The sequence below is a fragment of the Cercospora kikuchii genome (genome assembly GCF_019650295.1).
Source record: "Cercospora kikuchii DNA, contig_00001, whole genome shotgun sequence".
Taxonomy (NCBI): Eukaryota; Fungi; Ascomycota; class Dothideomycetes; order Mycosphaerellales; family Mycosphaerellaceae; genus Cercospora; species Cercospora kikuchii.
In genome coordinates, this window is record NW_025408582.1 from 4,243,356 (window position 1) to 4,262,257 (window position 18,902).

Genomic DNA, 18,902 nt, shown 5'->3' on the forward strand with positions numbered 1-18,902 from the left:
CATACTTACGAGACCTACATTCAAGCGCATAACGATGACACATCCTATAGTCTGCTGAAAGAGATCTTTGATTAATACGTTGTGTTATGATACACTCTATCTATTTTTCTCGTGCTGTCATCCATCCCGCCCTTCCTTTTGAACGCCATTGCGAATGCTGATATTTATGTCTGGTCCGCTACGTGTCTTTCATGCATCATTATAACCGATCCCTAGAAACTCCGAATCAATAGTGCCCTGGCGCACCGGTGCTGCCCGCTCTAACGGTGCTCGAACTCGAAAGCCCGTAGCCACTTGCCACTGACTTAGTGCCTGAAGCTGTTGGATGCGTCCATATTCCAGTTCCGTGGGGATAGCCACCTGTAGGATGAGCTTGGCCTCGGATGGTGCTGCTGCTCTTGGTTGGGTACGGTGGCAGAACGTGATCTTTGGTCGTCTTCACAGGCATAGCTGATGCCATCGGGTATGAGACTGTGATGGTTGTGACATGACCATGATCGAGAGTAAGAGTCAAAGTCTTCGTGGTCAGTGGTTGATTCGGCTCTTCAGGCCGTGGTGACGGCAGGCTGATGTATTTGGTAATTGTCTCGGTGATTGTTGCCTGTGGTGGACATTGCTCATGCGGTGGAGCAGGATATTGATGCGAAGTCGGTTCATCTCCGTGCCATGGCGCAGGCTTCGTTGTTGGTTGTGGTACAATAACCGTAGACGTCGCCATGTAGCTGGTCGTGGAGTAGGCGACTGTGAGGTATGTGCTCCACCAGCTTTGGCCGTTGGTGGTGATCTCGGTGCTGCACGGAACATGATTCGTAATTGTTTTGGTGATAGGTATTATCGTTGTCTCAGTAATGTGTGCCGTCGCAGAAGCCGAAGGCTGATCGTGGCTTTCACTTGTGTGGTATGGATGTGGTCGGGACGGAACGCCGGTGCCAGAGTGATATTGCCATGGAGCACCGCCAGTGCCGTACGAGTGAGGTCTGCTCATCGATGCAGAGCTGCTCGAAATGCTCGACTCGAGACATGTTGAAGTTGGAATTGCCCCGGTATTGGCAGCCGAGCTCGACGATTGTGTTCCGACGATCTTTGTAGTATTGAAATTGCTGTACGCATCATACCGGCCGCCCGGCAAAGCATTCGCAGCGCTCAGAAGAGCCAGTACCGCTAATGAAGTCTGCATGACTTGATCGATTCTGTTCCGCCTGAGAAGAGAAGTAGCAAAAGCGAATGTGGCGCCCCGTTGCCGAATACAAGAAAAACAAGTCGCTGCTTCAGTCAGATCAAACGAGTGTCTGATGTCTAGGACTCAAGCGAAGGTATGTGTAGGGAAGTTTTCTTGTTACTGTTGTGATACTGTGCAAGAATTCTGCTCATAGTAGCGATCAGCACTCATATACTCACTCGTTCTCAACGCCGCCTGCGGCATGTCATCTCCATACAAAGAGCAGGGGTTTATATTTGTACACCGAAGCCGATGTCACGCTGACTCTCCATAGTAATTCTTCTGGTGAGGCTTCGTATCAAGGTCAGCCTCCATCGAGTACCCCTGTCAATTGTGGCTGGCGGCCTAAAGCCGATGCTGCTTTTGGACGCAGCTGAGGCGTTTTCGAGGCAGTGAACACGGCGTCAGCGATAAGTGTCCGACGCGTCACAGGAACAGGACCAATAAGCGCCTGCGTGAGGCTTCAGGATTTTCGCATGTGGCATTTCTGGTCATCGGTATGTGGATGGCGGGTGCCGAGGGCTGCTGGTATTGTTTCGGCAGAGGATCCGAAAGCAGACTTGCATACAGCACTCCGCCATCGCAAGATTTGATGCAAAAGTGTCTCTCGTATGCGTGTTCGGACGAGGATGCTGATGGGGTGCTTTGTCAGTGACGAGAGAAGTGGTGGCGGATGGAAAGGAAGGAAACGCGTCTGCGATGCTTCGGAGATTCGGAGGATCGCGGGCCGATGCTGCTGACTTTCTATTTTGCAACTGCTGCGCCTCTCACACGGGGAACGCAATGAAGACATCTCCTCTCCTCTTCACGTCACTTTATCGCCGTCATTCCGGACTGCATCAATGAGAACAAAAAATCCGCGGCAGGTCGCAGCATAGTATCCGAAACGAGCCACGAAGACTGTGACGCAATTGGCGAAGATGGCACGCTATTTGCACGAAGACGCGTAGTTTGTTCGAAAGGCAGCAAAGACGCTCAAACGCCTGAGTTGACAGTGGAAATGTCTCAATTAACGGCTACAAAACTCCATTCTGCCTCGCAGCACTCGGAATCACCCAGGACGGCCGATGCTCACATTTTTTCCAATGCATGAACACCTTTGCTTCACTTCAGAACTCTGGCAAAGTCTCGGGATGTATCAATTGCTACAGGATTTCACGCCAGTATCTAAAAACGCGACTGGCTCTGCCAAGTTGGATTGAGCAGCTACCAAGGAGAGGGCATCTCGCCCGAAGTCAATCGACTGCCACCAGAGGCCGTGCTGTATACCTTTTACATGACGAGCCTGCCGGCTAAAGTCACGCCTTGGCGAGACTGGGGGGATATGGGGGTCAAACGCCTGATTCTGGGGACTGTCCACTTCTCTCTCTGATGATCGGCAGTTTAAATCTGGGGTACTGCAGGTTCAAGATCTAGTCAAGCCGGCAGAGTCTTCACTGTCGCTAATGAGTAGGTCTCGGCGTACGATTTAGCCGTTAACACACTCGACATCTCCTCGTTCAGCAGGCCATGAAGCAGGCTGAATGCCACAGTATATATTATGCGTGTGGTACCACGGTGAGCGACCTGTCGATGTGATAAGATGATGGGGCGCTTCCGATTTCTGTCGTTGGCGGTGTTTCTGGCCACTTCCCAGGCTATCTGGCAGGAGGCCACGATCAATTTCGAAGGGCACGGCTTGGAATTGGCTGCTCCGGGCTCTTCCCCTCAGATTCAATGTGCTGATAATGACTTTCCAGGCGTGCTGAAGGCTTGCAATGACCTTGCCGCAGACTTTGGTCGCGTAACGGGAAGCAATGCTGGCTTACATTTGGTCGCCGGAGACGAAGCAGGTCGATCCAACACAAGTTTGATTCTGGCTGTCAACAACAAGACTTCATTCGAGCTTGAAAGCACGTCTGCTACTGGTGCAACAATCATTGCAGGCACAATTGGCCACTCTCACGTCATCGACGACTTGATCCAGCGCGGTGTCATTGATGTCAGTGAAATCCAGGATGACTGGGAGTCGAACATTTCAGTCCTCGTGGACAACCCACTCGACAATGTAGCGCAGGCTTTGGTTATCGCAGGTTTGTTCTTCGTCTGACACTACCAGTAGTCCTAAGCTCATATCTCATAGGTTCTGACAGGCGTGGCACAATATTCGGTATTTACAGCGTCTCCGAGCAAATCGGTGTTTCGCCTTGGCACTTTTGGGCTGATGCCCCTGGCCAGAAGCATGACCAAATCTACGCGAGCAACGTCTCGGTGGTCCAGGGACCGCCATCTGTCAAGTATCGAGGCATATTCATCAATGATGAGGCCCCAGGCCTGACTGGGTGGATCATGGATAATTTCCCTCCGGGAGAGTATGGACCTGGCTTCAACGCTGAATTCTACTCGACTGTTTTCGAGCTGCTCCTTCGACTGCGAGCAAACTATCTGTGGCCTGCTATGTGGAACAGCATGTTCAACGTCGATGATCCGAGGACCCAGCCACTTGCCAACGACTATGGCATCGTCATGGGTACTTCCCACACTGAACCGATGACTAGGGCAACAAAAGAGTGGACCGAATTCGGCGAGGGCGAGTGGTTCTGGGGTACCAATAACGCCTCCATATACGAGTTCTTCGTCGACGGCATAGAGCGAAGTCAGAACTACGACAATGTAGTGACTGTCGGCATGCGAGGTTATCATGACACTCCCATCAGCGATGACATCCAGACAGAGCTACTCGAAGCTGTCGTTTCTGCTCAGACGGAGATCTTGGAACGATTTCATGGCGATGCATCAAAGGTGCCTCAATTATGGTGTCTCTACAAGGAAGTTCAGGGCTACTATGAACAAGGAATGCAAGTGCCAGATTATATCACATTGCTCTGGGCTGAGGACAACTACGGAAACATCAGACGCCTTCCTGTTGGAAACGAAACGGCACGTAGCGGCGGAGCTGGTGTGTACTACCACTTTGACTACGTTGGCGACCCGAGAAATTACAAATGGATCAGCACGACCAAGTTGACCAAGACTTGGGAGCAGATGAGACTCGCATATGAGAGGCAGGCGCGAGAAATTTGGTAAGTTGATCATATGGTCCCGCGAGAATGGAGGAGACTACGCACTCGAGTGTAGGAAAGCTGACCACGCTTCAGGGTTATCAATGTCGGAGATCTCAAGCCCGTGGAGCTACCTATCAGCCACTTTCTAGACATGGCATACGATATCACACGATTCGATAAAGACAGTACACCAGCATACCTACAACTATGGGCAGCTCGCGAATTTGGACAAGCTGCCGCTGCAGACACTGCCGAGGTGATGTATGCCTACGGGAAGCTATCGAGCCGCCGGAAGTTCGAACTGGTCGATCCCAGCACATATAGCATCCTCGACTACAGCGAGTCAGACCGTGTCTTGGAAGAGTGGCGCGAAGTTCAACGCCAAGCTCAAGCTGTCTATGATACTCTATCAGATGATGCTAAGCCAGCATTCTTCGAGCTTGTCTACCATCCGGTCACGGCCGGAGCCAACTACCACGACATCATGATTTCTGCCGCATTGAACAACTTGTATGGGGACCAGGGTCGCAACAGCGCGAATGACATTGCGGATCGTGTTCGAGAGCTTTTCACGAAGGATCAGCAATTGACAAAGCAATATCACGAATTGCTCAACGGCAAATGGAACCACATGATGGATCAGACGCACATCGGCTATTCCTATTGGCAGCAGCCTATGAGACAGGTACTCCCACCATTGAGATACGTGGCCAGCACGGAGCGCTCGCTTGTAGGTGATATGAAAGTCGCCATTCAAGGATCAAATGCCTCCGTCCCTGGAGATGATCGCTGGCACAGCCTGGGTTCGAATGCGCTGACCATGTATCCCTTCAATCGCTATGGCCAAGCACAATGGATCGACATCTTCCAGGTTGGCACGCTACCATTTGAGTGGACCATAAGTGCCAACGCTACCTGGCTTAACTTCTCGCAAAGCTCTGGCTCTCTGGCTCCTGAAGACCCAGATGTCCGTGTTTGGGTCAATGTCGACTGGGAGAACGTCCCGGATGAGGTGCATCACCTTGTTCAAGTCAATATCTCCAGATCGGAGGACAACTCCACTCAGTACCTCCAGCAAGCTCTGTACGGCGCGCAATTCAACATGCCACAGCTTTGGCTTAACATTAACACTACTCGGATCCCTGAAGACTTCACGAATGGCTTTGTAGAAAGCGGCTCAGTCCTGTCGATTCAGCTGGAGCACTGGAGCGAGATTGTCAATCGTTCTGACGCAATCACTTACGAAGTCATCCCAAGCCTCACAAAGACTGGCAGCGGTGTTACGCTGTCGAACGTCACGGCCGACTCCCAGGACGTTGCGGCTGGCCCTGCTCTGCGGTACAATCTCTACACCTTCACTGAAGGTGTCAACACTACCAATATCACGATCCTCACTACGCCTTCACTCAACACGAACCCAACACGGCCTCTTCGATACGCCGTCCAGCTCGATAATGAGGAAGTTCAAACTGTCCAGCCTGTGATTGATCAGCCCAATGGCCAGAACCCGAAAGGCTGGTTGCAAGCTGTTGCGGATATGGCGTGGAAGAACACTCTGACATTCGCATACTCCGGCCCAGGAGAACATACGCTGACGATATGGGCATTGGAGCCAGCGTTAGTTCTAGGAAGTGCATGGGTGGATCTTGGTGGCTTGAAGCCGAGCTACTTGGGCCCGCCAGAAAGCTTCAGAGTTGCTTGAGTGCTTTGACTTTCGCTGATATCAGTACACAATGGCAGCAGATCGTATACACTTTGCACATATTCTGAAATCGTGAATGCGTCACGCAATTGAGTGGTTGCGCCCTGGAGTGCTCTGAGATTTAGCCAGAGGCAGCAGTTGCATTTTCCCTCGAAGTAGTACTCCGCATGGCTGAACGGCAGGCCGATGGGTCGTCTCTCTCCTGCTGAATTAGCTGAGCACAACGCGGCTCGCATGGGATCACAGCATCGCGCCTAGGGAAGTGTTGCTTCGCACGACCACAGCCTGCGTCTCGGCTTCCGGAGCCCAGGTTCAGGAGGTATCACCGTTACTTCGACACACGTGGTATGAATCTGTGCTCAGGAGACACAGACGGAGATGGGCGGAAATGAAGTTTGCTTTGGCAAGCACCAGTGAAGCGATGCAGTCATTGTCCTGGCTATACCCGCCGGCCGTACACTGAGTCGACGTAGCGCTGGAAGGATCGTCGTTGCAGATGCTTCTTTCCTGGCACAACAATGTGCGCCTCAGGCAATCTGGAGTGCGGAGCCCCAAGCCCTCAGTGGTTGAAGGAGTCGTCGGCCTACAGCGGAAGTATTTAAATCGCTTATAGCAGAGAACGCTTGTAGCAGCCTTGATTTTGGCGTTCTGGCGTGCTCTGCTCGGGGAGAAGGTGGAGCATTCCAGCTCGAACCCGACTGCTCTGCACGCAAGATTCAGCGTGTACAGCCGACTGACGCTGTAGTCATACGCGCGATGCGTGCGACTGTCGACGTAACCAACGCAAAACTCATGTTTGCTTCGAGATCCGCGTCTACTCTCTTCGCCAATGAAGCAGAAACTCTTCGCTTCTCGAGACCGTGCTTGACCTGAGAGTTGTCTTCGTGCGAGTGAAGCGTGCAGACGCGAAGCTGGCTCTGCCTCCCACGTAGGGCTTTACGGACTACAGCACGAGGTGGAGGATGGCGTTGCCGCTGGCGTAACTTGTGGCGTTCTGGGGCAACCTGGAGTGGCACTGAGCAGCAGAATGAGAATGCAGTCAGGCACGAGAATGGCAATTGCACGTAGCGTGTGTCTGGAGAGAACAGCGGGGAAGGCCGACGAAGATGATGAGGCGGAGTTAAGGAGGTCCGCTCCGGAGAGGGCGGAAGTTGGTCTTGGCACAACCAGCAGGCTCCCCGGCGTGTTTATCCAAACTTCATCAACCGTGACCAGGGCATCTCAGCATCTCATCACACGCGACTCGCTGCCAAATGCGCGGGCGCGTGCGTACGAGTGCTTGTCCACCCAAATGTCCGCTCGCCAGATGTGTACCGCCGACGCACCGACACGCCAACAATGGCACAGCCGACTCCCAAACACGCGCGATGCGATGCGTGCTGCCGCAGCACCTCCCAAGATACCAGATGACTGTACGTGCGCGTGCTTTGCCCCTCCCGCCGCCGCCAAGCTGGACGGTAGTGACAATGGCTCCGACTCAGGCACGACCATGCGCGCAAGAGGTGAGGGCGAGAGTAGTATCACGTCCAGCAAACTAGACGCGATGCCTCTCTGTACTGGGCCGTCATTTATCATTTCACCATCCAGCCCACCACCTCCTCTCCTGCTTGTCTTTCCTTGGCGCTTATAATCATTCTCGACCATCCTTGATACTATTGCACGACCATCCTTGCAGAGTCTCTGTTTGGGTTCCACTCTGTCGGCCGCAGTTGTATTGCCCGGCCTCGTTGTTCGACTTTCTCCTCCACGAGTTATGTGGCGAGTCGCAGCCTTCGCTGTTGCAGCCGTTGCTATAGCGTATGCTGCACCACAGGCGGCGAAGGATGAACCAAAGTGGAGATACTGGGAAGAACGATGGCCGGAGTGAGTCTTGCGTTGCGCTGATTGCGCAAAGTCAAAATTGCGATTCGAATTGCTCAATGATGACATGACTCTGATGGCTTCACAGAGGTCCCGCTGTCTATGCGCCTTCTCAGGATCCTGTGTCCTGGCCAGGTCTCCCACAAGCAACATCAACGAGACCGAGCAACAGCACGCAGACGAAAAGCACCAACACAACCAGCAGCATCCTCACTACCATCACAAATCCACCTGGCTCGCTCTCAGCACCTTGGTCCAACACTACCTGTTTGAATTCGTCTGCGACACCTGCCAACGCCTGCGCAAGTATTCGATCGATTGCTCTGGCATCGTCAGCAACGAGATCAAGAGCCGTTCCCACTGTGCCTGCAAGCTTGGCATATGAGTGTATTAACAGCGTGCCCTTCAATCAGTCTGCAGCAGGTATGTTTCACATGGTCGTGCTCTTGCCACTCTAATGATTTGTTAGTCGCACTGATAGACTCCATTCGTCCATACTTGCAGTGGCAGAGCACCCTACAGTGGATCAAAGATCCACCAAAAGAGTACGCCGAGAAGATCCAGCCACCTTATGATATTCTGGCCGATTTCGAAAGAATTGATGAAAGCGCCAAGGCCGGATCGTATCTCAGCGAATATGAGTTTGGTCTCGACCTCTACACGTGCTTTCAGCGGACACATGATGGCCACTTTGTCCTCTTTCCCGACTCGATCACTGGCATATTCGCATTTTCCCGCACTACGCCAATTGTCTCTGTGTCGAAAGATGGCATGTCCATCCCTGAGATATTCGCCTACGAGGATATCCTGGAAACCACTGCCGGCAATGCCACCTACAAGCCCAGTCCGATTGTTCAAATTGACGGCCATGAAACGACTGATTTCTTGCTAGATTGGGCACAGATTGGAAGTCTACAAGACAGAGATGCGCTGTGGAACTCCCTGTTCTATAACCTAGCTCAAGTAGCCCTGGGCCCAAACGGCGGTGGCGTTGGCTCTTTCGCAGGTGGAGGCCGTGGGCGGATTCATTACCCAGGCGCAAATACTACGCTGACCTTTGCGAATGGCACTTGTGTCACGAAAGAGAATCATGCTCGGGTATTGCAGCCATTCGACAATATCACGAGTGGGCAGGATATCTACAAGGAGTATTTCATTCCGCCAGCTGAAAGTCTGCTAAATGCATATCAGATCGCGGTAAGGGCATCTTTGCGGCACTCTCAAGCACACGATCCCTGTGAAACCTAGCTAACAAATTGACTGGTAGACCTCATTGCAGTCCTCTACTAGTTCCTCCACCAGCGTGTCGCCCACTATGACCTCGAACGCTACTATGACCTCAAACTCAACAGTGAGCGCGACCACGGCCACAGCTACACCACCACTTCCGGCGCCCGGTTTTCCTCTGCCATTCATTCGTGAAGGTAACAACACAAATGGAGGATATTTTCTGGAAGGCGAAGGATACAATGATGTGGCAGTGCTCAGTGTTCAATCCTTCATTGGCACGGATGAAGATCAAATTCCATTCCAAGCCATCAACACCTATTTTATCAATGAAGCCAAGGCCAGAAACAAAACCAAACTCATTATCGATGTCTCAGCAAACGGTGGTGGAACCATTTTGCAAGGGTTTGATCTGTTCAAACAGCTGTTTCCTCAAGTGCTTCCGTATGGAGGGAATCGGTATCGCGCTCACGAAGCTATTGACATTCTTGGACAAGAGATCAGTGAATTTTCTGGACGCGTGGGAAACCGGAGCTTGGACCTCAATGAAACTGCCCTCTTTTACGTGGCAACATCATGGAACTATCGCTCAGACGTAAACATAAATTACACCAACTTCGATTGCTGGGACCAGAAGTTCGGACCAGACACATTTGGCCCTTCGGCAGACAACTACACTAGCTTGCAACGCTGGAACCTTAGCGATACTCTGACTACTGTTAACTCCGGCGGCATTGAGATTTCTGGTTACACGAATCGCACCAACATTACAATGCAGCCCTTTCTCCCGGAGAATATTGTTATCGTCACAGATGGCTACTGTGCATCAACATGCACCATTTTCGCCGAGCTTATGAAAACTCAAGGCGGCGTCAAATTCATCAACATGGGAGGTCGACCAAACAAAAACCTCACACAGGCCGTTGGAGGCGTCAAAGGAGTCAACAGTCTGAGCTTGGGCGCTATTCTCTACTATTCTCTCATGCCCTTTCAATATCAGTACATCAAGTCACGAGACTACTACCAGAACAACACCATCTTTGGCAAGTACAACAATCTCCTACTATACCGCATTCTCGCCAGCGGCGTTAACGCAAGGGATGGCTTTCGACAAAACGACACTTCGGGCATCCCGCTACACTTCCAGTACGAGCCTGCAGATTGCAGGATCTTCTATACTCCCCAGATGGCAGTCGACATGACAGCACAGTGGAAGACAGTCGCTGACACGGCGTTCAACGGCATTAATCACTGCGTTGCCGGCACAGGCTTCAAAAGCATGGCGGATAACATGTATGGACGACCTTATAAGTTGACGAAGCGCGGCTTGAAAAAGAGACAGCATCTTGTACGCCGTGATATCGACCTTCACGGGCACAAAGTGGCTATCAAGAATGTCTGGGCTGGGAACAGTTTCCGAGGTGCTGATGCAGATGGTTACATGTTGCCATGATCACAAAGATACGAAGAACAGTCACTTCACCAAAGGCTTTTTGCGAACAACAAGGACCAAAGGGAGCAATGCCACGTAGGACAGTCTTTCTCGTAAAGTATAATACTATTCATCACGGCTGCGGCACTCCCGTCTCTTCTGAGCGAGCTCACTACTGATTCCTAACAACCTTCCAACCCCTCCAGCTCTCAAATGTATCCCGACAATTCCGCTCATACACAGCAATCCCCGGAAGAAAAGTCGAGAACTCCGCCTTCTTACCTGGAATGTTCGCTCCATTCCACCAAGAATCCGTTTGCGGGAAAAGTGTACGATCCGCAAATTCACTAATTGCAGCTTTCCATTCCCTTTCCGCCTCGGGCGTTGGCTCAATAGACTTAATCTCTTCACCTTCAAGTTTGTTGATCATGTCAACAATGATATCAATTTGGCATTGAAGGATTGTGGTGCCGTTGGATAGAGTATTGGGAGCTTGGGGACTGTAAGCCATGAAAGCGTTGGGGAATCCGGAGATCGCGAGACCGAGATATGAGGAGACGCCGTTGGCCCAGAGGTCTTTCAAGTCGATGCCATCTTTATTCTTGAGACCGAGTTTGGTGAGAGAGCCTGTCAAAGCGTCGAAACCTGTTGCGAGGACTACGGCGTCAAATTCGTATTCTTTGCCATCGGAGGTGATGATGCCTTTCTCGGTGAATTCTTTTAAAGGAGCGGCTTTGAGATCGTGGAGTTTGACGTTGGGTTGATTCAAGACTTCGTAGTAGTCTTGTTCGAGAGGGCAACGTTTCGTTCCGATGTGGTAGGGTTTCTTCTCTGGAGCCATGATTTTCTGTTTCTCGGGGTCTGTGAGGCGTTGACAGACTTTCTTGCGCCAGAATTGGTAGTGTAATTCGTTTGCTTCGGGATTGACATAGATGTCACGATAAGTGGCCTGGTTGGCATGAAATCCGCCGAGGCTCCAGAGACGTTCAAGCTCTGCTTCCCATACTTCTCTTGGATTTGCGAGCATACTTCCTGATAATGGAATCGTTGGAAATCCAGAGACGGACTCTCTGCTTGCTTTCATCAGCGCAGGGATGTATGGGCGTAGTTGATCATGTTCTGTCGCGGAAATCTTTCGCTGTCCCATTGGCAAGCAATAGGAAGGTCGTCGAAGGAACACAACGAGCTCTTCAGCAACTTTGCCAAGCTGCTCAGTGATCTGTACTGCAGTCGCTCCTGCTCCTATCAACGCAATTTTCTTCCCTCTGCCATTGAAGTCTTTGAGCCAGTCTGCCGAATGACACAAGTCACCCTTGTAATTTTCCAAACCAGGAAAATCTGGCATATAGGAGCGATGGAGTAGACCAGTACCAAGAATGAGATATTTGGCAGTTGCAACATGCCCTTGCTGCGTTTTGATCGTCCATAGGTTCTTGTCATCGTCTCGTGTGGCCTCGACAACTCGCGCATTGAAAAAAGTATCCTTCGACAGATTGAGTACCTTATCAGCATGCTCAAAGTACCTTCGAATCTCTTCATGGCCTGGAAAACGCTCGGAGAATGTCCATGATTTGATCAATTCGGGTATGTCCAGCTGGTAAAAGGGCCACTCGGAATCAACTCGTGCGCCAGGGTATCTACTTCAGTCAGTATCGACCTGTATTCTTTGCTATGCTTTGATGATTATACCTATTCCAGTACCAGACACCTCCAAATCCCTCGCCCTGCTCAAAGCACCTGACGTTGAAGCCTTGTTTGCGAAGTCGATGGATGGCTACGATGCCAGTGAAACCAGCACCGATTATCAGAACATCAGTGTGGATGGCGTTGGAATCTTCGGTCTGATCAACAATTGATCCCATGGTGATATCTGATATGGATATTTCGGTTTTGTTAGCTGCAGTCAATCGAGGCACATGGCGGACAGCGAATGCCTGTATATATCTCTTCCATATCGCTGTTCATGGCTTTCATCAAACCCTACAAAATATCCAATCGGATCTAGAGCTCCAAAGAGCAGTCGGTCTTGACAAGGGCAAGAAGCCGAGGCAGTATCGCAATGCGTGAGAGCAACAGTCGGTCGGTGTCAGCACCACGCGTTCCGCGTCGCCCCGCCGTCTGAGCAATCTGTATGAGGCTTCATCTAAGTTTCAGCAAAGTGATTGGATTGGCTCAGCACATATGTACGGCCGGGTCATGCACTTTCCATGTTGTGCTGTTGCCGCTTCAGTCATATAACGATGACTGGCCATCGGTGAGGTGGGCCAGCTCGAGATTCGTGATCCCTGCTTGTTCAATTCCTCGGAGGCAGCGCTTCAAGTAAGCCGGAGAGCAGAACAGTTTCGCCGTGATGACAGAGCAGCTGTGCTTTAGCTTGAATTGTCCTCGTCTTTTGATGCACATAGGGCTTGAAGTGAAGGCGTTAACGCATGAACACCGCCGAGCGTCGCGTCAGCTGCCCGAATCGTCCACGGCGCCAAGCTTGGTAGGCTCTTGCAGAACTTCATGTCAAGTGCATTCCAGCACCAGAAGGATTCTGGCCAAGCTTAGTCCTACGAAAGTCAACTCACTTCTGATCTACAGAATTGGATCATGTGACATCGGCGAAGTCTCAGATGCGTGTATCATTCCCCACGGCATGGTGTCGTCAACAGTGGGATATCGAAGCTGCAAGAAAGTTGGACTGGAGTGGAATCTGGCCATTCCACGCCATGCAAGATCTACGCTCATTGTCCTGTGAAGCGGTTGCGAAGCCTTGTGAGCCTTCTTCAGTCTGCCCAAGATGCTATTTATATCACCTCTTTCCCTCCTTGGCCAACGCCTCCCTTCTTGACAGGGAGGCAGGGTCATAGTAAGGTCGTTCTCCGAGGGACACTACACGATTGCCCTGTCGAGCGCCGTAGTAATCATTGGTAGCAGTGTGGAAGGTGCTCCGGCTGCAAGTCGTCAGTCACTTTCTCAATCCTTCACGCATGAAGATACTTACTTGTCCCAAATCGCCAAATCATTCTTGTTCCATCTGAACCTCACCTGCAAGTCGTGATTGTTTGCAATGACTGACAGGAAGTAGTCCTTCAGAAGCTCCGACTCACGGGGCGTCACGTCGTCAATGTATCCCTCTCTTACTTGGCCAGCAGCACCATATAATGATTTCCAGCCTGTGACCGGGTTTGTTCGGACCACGGGATGCGAGGCGGCAAAGTCAAGGCCGACGTTTTCTGGAGCGCCACGCTCGCCGTCGACAAGCTGAAGACCGTTTCGAGCTGCGGTTTTGGCGAATTCGGGTGTGTGGTGCGTCGCTGTCAAGCCCTCGGCGAACTTCTTGACAGGTGGCGACAAGCGGTCGTATGCTTCGTATCCGGATGCTGTGAGGAAGTTAGCGAGCGAAACGATCAATCAGGGTCGTATCACATACCCCACAGAGTGTCACCACCGGCATCCTCTGGAGGTTGGACAATCTTCAAAATGGCGTAATCGGATGGGATCGGCTCGAAAGAGATATCTGCGTGCCAGCCATCAGAGGCAAGGTGCACTGAAGCTGCCTTATATCGCTCCTCGTAGTACTTTCTGTTGGCCTGAGACGAGATGATAGAGATCTCATCATCATCTGGCAGTTCCTCTCCATTCTCGCCAAGCTTGATTCCAAGGGACTTGCCGTTGAGAAGTGCATGACGATGTAGTCCAGAAGTCTTGGGCTTCCCAGTCAGCTCGCCGAGTTTCTGGCCCAGGATCTTCTGGTCGGTGATTTGGAGGTCCTGGTTTCGGAAGAAGACCACGCCGCGTTGTGAGACTGGACATCATTAGGTTGAGCAGGATCTATGATCAAGAGGCTGGCATACCAGTGATAGCGAGGTCTCTGATCTTCCTGTCATCGTGCAAGATCTGGCTCAATTGGAGGTGTGGGAATTCTCTGCCAATGACATTGGTGACGTCGAAGGACTCGTATTCATCCAGGGATCCAGAGTAGGTCAATGGCTCTCTCTTGAGCGAGGAGGAGGTGCTGTCAGCGGACAGAAGCTTCTTCACACCATTCGTGACATCCGTAACTGCAGGCGCTGTTTCAACTTCTACTGCTGATGGTGCCATGATGTGATGTTAGGACTCTGTGGGGGATGCGGAGAGAGTGTGCTCGAGTGAGGAGGGGGTTTGGAGGGGTAAAGAGAGAAGAACAGAATGCCGAAGAAAGGATGGTTATCAATGCTTAGTATGGTCTGACTCCCTTTCTTAGCAATTACGGCCACAGCATTGCGTGAGCGTGATGCCGAACAAAGACGGCCCTTGGATATCTTATCGTTTTTGGGGTAACCGTTGCACGTGGTCACGTTTATCGAACATCGTACCTGCATCGTGCCTGTGCGCAAGGGCGCCGACGTAGGAAGGCCGTTGTTTGTAAACATGGCGAAACTCTTAGCTGCGATGTCGTGATTTTGGGGCCATATTTGCGGTGTGTCAGGCATGGTCTCGGGCTAGAAATAGCAATGCGTACGCGTATATGACATCAATCGTGTGTCTGCGTTCACCGCTGATGAATGCCTTGCCAATGTCATCGTGAGTATCTTCATCGGAGCTGCGTTGGAAGAGGAGAAGGAGGGCAGGGCAGGAGGACGTGTCTTGCTGTACGGACGCGTTCCGGGCCGATCAGATCCGAGGCTTGGCGGTCGTCACGAACGGCAGCATTGTCGCGCGTCGCTCTGCTCTGCCGCATGTCCATCTATCTTTCTCTGACCACGAACGGGATTACAACAGAGGTGACGCGGTATCTGAAGTTGCGAGTGTTGCCCACGTCGAGGAAGCAAGATCGAAATCCGTTGACTACGGGTCTGATGCGCGATCAGCCGACCGGACCTCGTCAAGGAACTGAAACGCTCTCTGGAATATAGGACGCAGAACGAGCGAAGACTTGAACAGCCCGGGCTGAAAGAATACTTGCACAAAATTCAGAGGTAGGCAACATCGTGGTAAGTGATCAAGGTCCAAGAATTCATATCAAACTCTCTGCGTTGAGCTCGCAAAAGCTCGTGTTCTTGACACACGCTCTTTAGCACCATCTTCCTGTTCGAAGCTCTATAACTGCAATTGCACCTCCCTGTTCTATCCAATTGGCGACTTCGCCATGACGAGTCAACCGGCCGTGCAGAAAAACATGCACGTGTCGAGGTGACGATTCTGCGTCCTTGCGAGTATACAGCCTGGCTAACGAAGAGTAGCTTGCCCCGCGCTACTGTGCCCGCGGTCGAGAGCAAGAAGTCGTTCCTGGATATATTATCACCCGAGTTACGAAACGAAATCTACCGTCTCTGTCTGGTAGCGCCGAAATCAGTGCACATCGCCGGAGAAAACCCCAAGTTCAGCGTCGTGTGGTACAGCACATTCGACCACACACCAGATTGGCAACCTGTGAAGCCCTTCACTCCGGGCCTTCTGCGATGCTGTAAACAGATTAGGGACGAATCTATATCGCTCCTGTACGGCGAAAATGCCTTCCGGTTCCGGAACTTCGCACAAGCACAACGATTCTTGGAAACATTTCGCGTGGCATTACTGCATCTTCGATATATTACTGTCTTTTCAGAAAACGAACGCTAATTCGATATTGAGCGCTTGTTCATCACGCTTAAACGCGCACCCAAGCTGCGCAGACTAACGCTCAGTTTTCATGTTACTCCTACTCGCTGGAATGCCCCCGGGCGTGGGATGAAACGTTACGACGCCAAGAAAGCTGCGAAGGTATTAGGACCACTAATAGGCAACCTCTGGAGACAGCGCAAGCGCGGTGGTAGTTCTAAGAATGAGGTCCTCGACACAATTCGTTGGACAGCGAAAGACTGGCACCATTTTGCTCCCTCACCGGAAGCTCACGAGCAAGCAGCCCAGTTCGAATTTGAGGTGAGAGCTCGTCTCGAGAAGACTTTGAAGGGAAAAGCGTACCAGTATTCAAGGACAGAATGCACTGCAAAGTGATGGAAACGGTCTCTGAGAGATAAGAGGCACAATGACGAGCGAGCATTTGCATGATCGCAGGATGACGATCGCAGAATAACGAACGATCACAGAATAGGCATCTGCAAAGATGTAATAGGTAGGGATGGCTGTGGACAGCAGCTCGGAGAGTCCAATCCGAACTCCTTGCATTGAGGTCGCACGAATATGCGTTCTTGTCGCACAACCTTTCCACGCGCTCCACCGCGCAACACACTGCTGCCTGAATTGTCTTCTATATGAGCTGCGAGAGCTGTAACTGCATTGCTATCTCTGGCACCTACACCAGAATCAGCAACTGCGAGCATCTTGCCATGATTACGAGACAACAGCGCAAGCATCAGCGCGTGGAAGCTTCGAGGTAGCGAATCTGTGTCCACATTGATGTTCAGTCTGACTGACAAAAGCAGCTTGTCCCACATTTCTGAGCCGGCGGCTACAGGCAAGACGTCGTTCCTGGATCTCTCGGCCGAGTTACGCAACGAGATCTACAGCATTTGTCTGAGAACGCCATACCCAGTAACCCTCCTGGGAAACCGCAGGACCTTGAGGGTGTGCGAGTATAGCACATTCGGAGAACATGGCCAGAAGGCCGTGGCGCCTTTTAACCCAGCGCTGCTCCGATGCTGTAAACAGATCAAAGATGAATCAATCTCGATTTTCTACGGCGAAAATGCTTTCTCGTTCCGCACTTCCTGCGAGGCCCAAGGTTTCTTCGACAGGACTCCTGATGCATTGCGCCATCTCCGATTTATCAAAGTTCTACCTATTAGTCAACCCAAGTTCGAGATCAAGCGCCTGCTTGTCACCCTCAAGGGCGCACCCAGGCTACGCAAAATGACCTTAGGTTTTGGCTCCGAACGCCCGAATGGCGCTGGGCGTAGAATGCAACACTAATAACCTGAGGAGGCCGCAAAGTTGTTGGGGCCTCTTGTCCGTCACTTCTGGAAGCAGTGCAAGCGTATCGACAAAAAGGAGGGGCTTAGAATTGTTCGGTGGTCAGCGCACGGCTACCGATACCGATCGTGCTTTTCAGAAGGTCGCAAGCAAGCCGCTCGTTTTGGAGCTAAAGTGAAAATGCTTCTCGAGAAGACTCTAAAGTGAACAATGTACCAGGCACAAAATGCTGACCTAGATTTCAGTGACACTATCTTCTTCTTCATATCAGTCGTTCGCGTGTGCCGGCCTGGCATTCAAGTGAGTAAAATTGCAACTCCACAAAGGTTTGCACGTGGATGTCATCGAACTTTTACTTGGAGTTCACTTCGACTCGCTGACTTTCCGCCTCGCGCCTTTGATTGAGCCCGCGTGACTCCCCACAAGCAACGAATTCGTCGCCCAACACCCCACAGCCATCGGCATCAGCCCACGGGTCACTATGAAAGAAATGAAACGAAAAGCGCAGGAGCCCGCTTCCAGGTAACTGGTGGATCCACATTCGAACGCATTGCCTGACAAACGAGAAGCAGCTCCAAAATGGCAGCACAACCGGACAAAACCAAGACTTCATTCCTAAATGTCCCAGCGGAGCTGCGAAACGAGATCTACCGCATTTGCCTGCTTGCGCCAGAAGTCATGGCTGTAACTCGGCAACCACGGCAATGGAAGCTACGCATATGCCAGATCTCCACGTTCCCTCGACATCGCCAGGACAAGCTTTACGCACCAGGTCTACTGCGAAGTTGCAAACAGATCAGTCACGAGGCAATATCGATTCTATACGGCGAGAACGTATTGGATTTCGAAGGCACAAGAGTGGCCCATGCGTTTCTACTACAAGTCGCTCACGCAGTGAAACATATTCGCTACATGATCATCGGATCTGTAAATTCAAGCAAGACCAGCTTTGCGCGTTTCTTTGTAGCGCTCAAAGGCGCTGTCAGGCTGCGCAAATTGACGCTTGACTTTGATGTTGACTATCTGCACGGTGGCAGCGGCCTTGGTATGGGCCTTTGCACCGTTGTAGAGGCTGCGAAAGTTCTTGGGCCGCTCATGCGATTGCTATCGAAGCAGCGTAAGCCGACCAAGAAGAAAGAAGTGCTTGACATCGTTCACTGGGTGGCAGATCAATGGTACTTTGAGCCAGAACAGCAGCAATATAACGAAGAGGCTGCCGACTACGAAGCAAGAGTCAAAGCCCTCTTGGAGAAGACCCTGAAGTGACCTTCCGGATGCGATTCGACGCCAGATGAAGACAAGCGTAAAAGTGGCTAAGCTCGCAGCAAGATCAGCACCATACTGTCACGGAAACATTTCGATTCTGCGCCGCGACTGGAAAGCACAAAGAAGCAAAACGATCGATGGGCGAGCAGTCGCCCGAGCCGTGTGCTGGTGGCTGGATTCATCTCAGTCAAATCTTAGCCAGCTTCACGTGCATCGATATTCACCATCATACTTCACTCCAAAACCGTGATCGTTGCATCCAAGACACAGCAAATG

At 51.5% G+C, this 18,902-nt stretch overlaps 8 protein-coding genes across 9 annotated transcripts; 5 read left to right on the top strand and 3 right to left on the bottom strand.

The window, feature by feature from the left end:
• Positions 1-226: 226 nt before the first annotated feature.
• CKM354_000164900 (uncharacterized protein) lies at positions 227-1,177 on the bottom strand (the record flags this gene model as incomplete). The annotated part of the gene is made up of 1 exon (XM_044796778.1): positions 227-1,177. The coding sequence occupies one exon, from the start codon at positions 1,175-1,177 to the stop codon at positions 227-229; it is 951 nt and encodes a 316-aa protein (XP_044652713.1).
• Positions 1,178-2,801: 1,624 nt separating this feature from the next.
• CKM354_000165000 (uncharacterized protein) lies at positions 2,802-5,965 on the top strand (the record flags this gene model as incomplete). Its single annotated transcript, XM_044796779.1, has 3 exons — positions 2,802-3,291; positions 3,342-4,281; positions 4,357-5,965. The coding sequence occupies 3 exons, from the start codon at positions 2,802-2,804 to the stop codon at positions 5,963-5,965; spliced, it is 3,039 nt and encodes a 1,012-aa protein (XP_044652714.1).
• Positions 5,966-7,718: 1,753 nt separating this feature from the next.
• CKM354_000165100 (uncharacterized protein) lies at positions 7,719-10,505 on the top strand (the record flags this gene model as incomplete). Of its 2 annotated transcripts, none has more annotated exons than XM_044796780.1 (4): positions 7,719-7,828; positions 7,914-8,248; positions 8,295-9,022; positions 9,093-10,505. In XM_044796780.1, the coding sequence occupies 4 exons, from the start codon at positions 7,719-7,721 to the stop codon at positions 10,503-10,505; spliced, it is 2,586 nt and encodes an 861-aa protein (XP_044652715.1). The 2 variants fall into 2 exon arrangements, with proteins under 2 accessions (XP_044652715.1, XP_044652716.1); XM_044796781.1 differs by having other exon boundaries at positions 9,105-10,505.
• A 151-nt stretch (positions 10,506-10,656) lies between these two features.
• Positions 10,657-12,346, bottom strand: CKM354_000165200 (uncharacterized protein; the record flags this gene model as incomplete). The annotated part of the gene is made up of 2 exons (XM_044796782.1): positions 10,657-12,121; positions 12,174-12,346. The coding sequence occupies 2 exons, from the start codon at positions 12,344-12,346 to the stop codon at positions 10,657-10,659; spliced, it is 1,638 nt and encodes a 545-aa protein (XP_044652717.1).
• A 932-nt stretch (positions 12,347-13,278) lies between these two features.
• Positions 13,279-14,570, bottom strand: CKM354_000165300 (uncharacterized protein; the record flags this gene model as incomplete). The annotated part of the gene is made up of 4 exons (XM_044796783.1): positions 13,279-13,420; positions 13,471-13,849; positions 13,900-14,274; positions 14,324-14,570. 4 exons carry the CDS (start codon positions 14,568-14,570, stop codon positions 13,279-13,281), a joined length of 1,143 nt encoding a protein of 380 aa, XP_044652718.1.
• A 1,027-nt stretch (positions 14,571-15,597) lies between these two features.
• On the top strand, positions 15,598-16,070 carry CKM354_000165400 (uncharacterized protein; the record flags this gene model as incomplete). The annotated part of the gene is made up of 2 exons (XM_044796784.1): positions 15,598-15,641; positions 15,692-16,070. The coding sequence occupies 2 exons, from the start codon at positions 15,598-15,600 to the stop codon at positions 16,068-16,070; spliced, it is 423 nt and encodes a 140-aa protein (XP_044652719.1).
• A 707-nt stretch (positions 16,071-16,777) lies between these two features.
• Positions 16,778-17,567, top strand: CKM354_000165500 (uncharacterized protein; the record flags this gene model as incomplete). The annotated part of the gene is made up of 3 exons (XM_044796785.1): positions 16,778-16,824; positions 16,874-17,343; positions 17,500-17,567. The coding sequence occupies 3 exons, from the start codon at positions 16,778-16,780 to the stop codon at positions 17,565-17,567; spliced, it is 585 nt and encodes a 194-aa protein (XP_044652720.1).
• Positions 17,568-17,841: 274 nt separating this feature from the next.
• On the top strand, positions 17,842-18,626 carry CKM354_000165600 (uncharacterized protein; the record flags this gene model as incomplete). Its single annotated transcript, XM_044796786.1, has 2 exons — positions 17,842-17,882; positions 17,933-18,626. 2 exons carry the CDS (start codon positions 17,842-17,844, stop codon positions 18,624-18,626), a joined length of 735 nt encoding a protein of 244 aa, XP_044652721.1.
• Between the last annotated feature and the right edge of the window lie 276 nt (positions 18,627-18,902).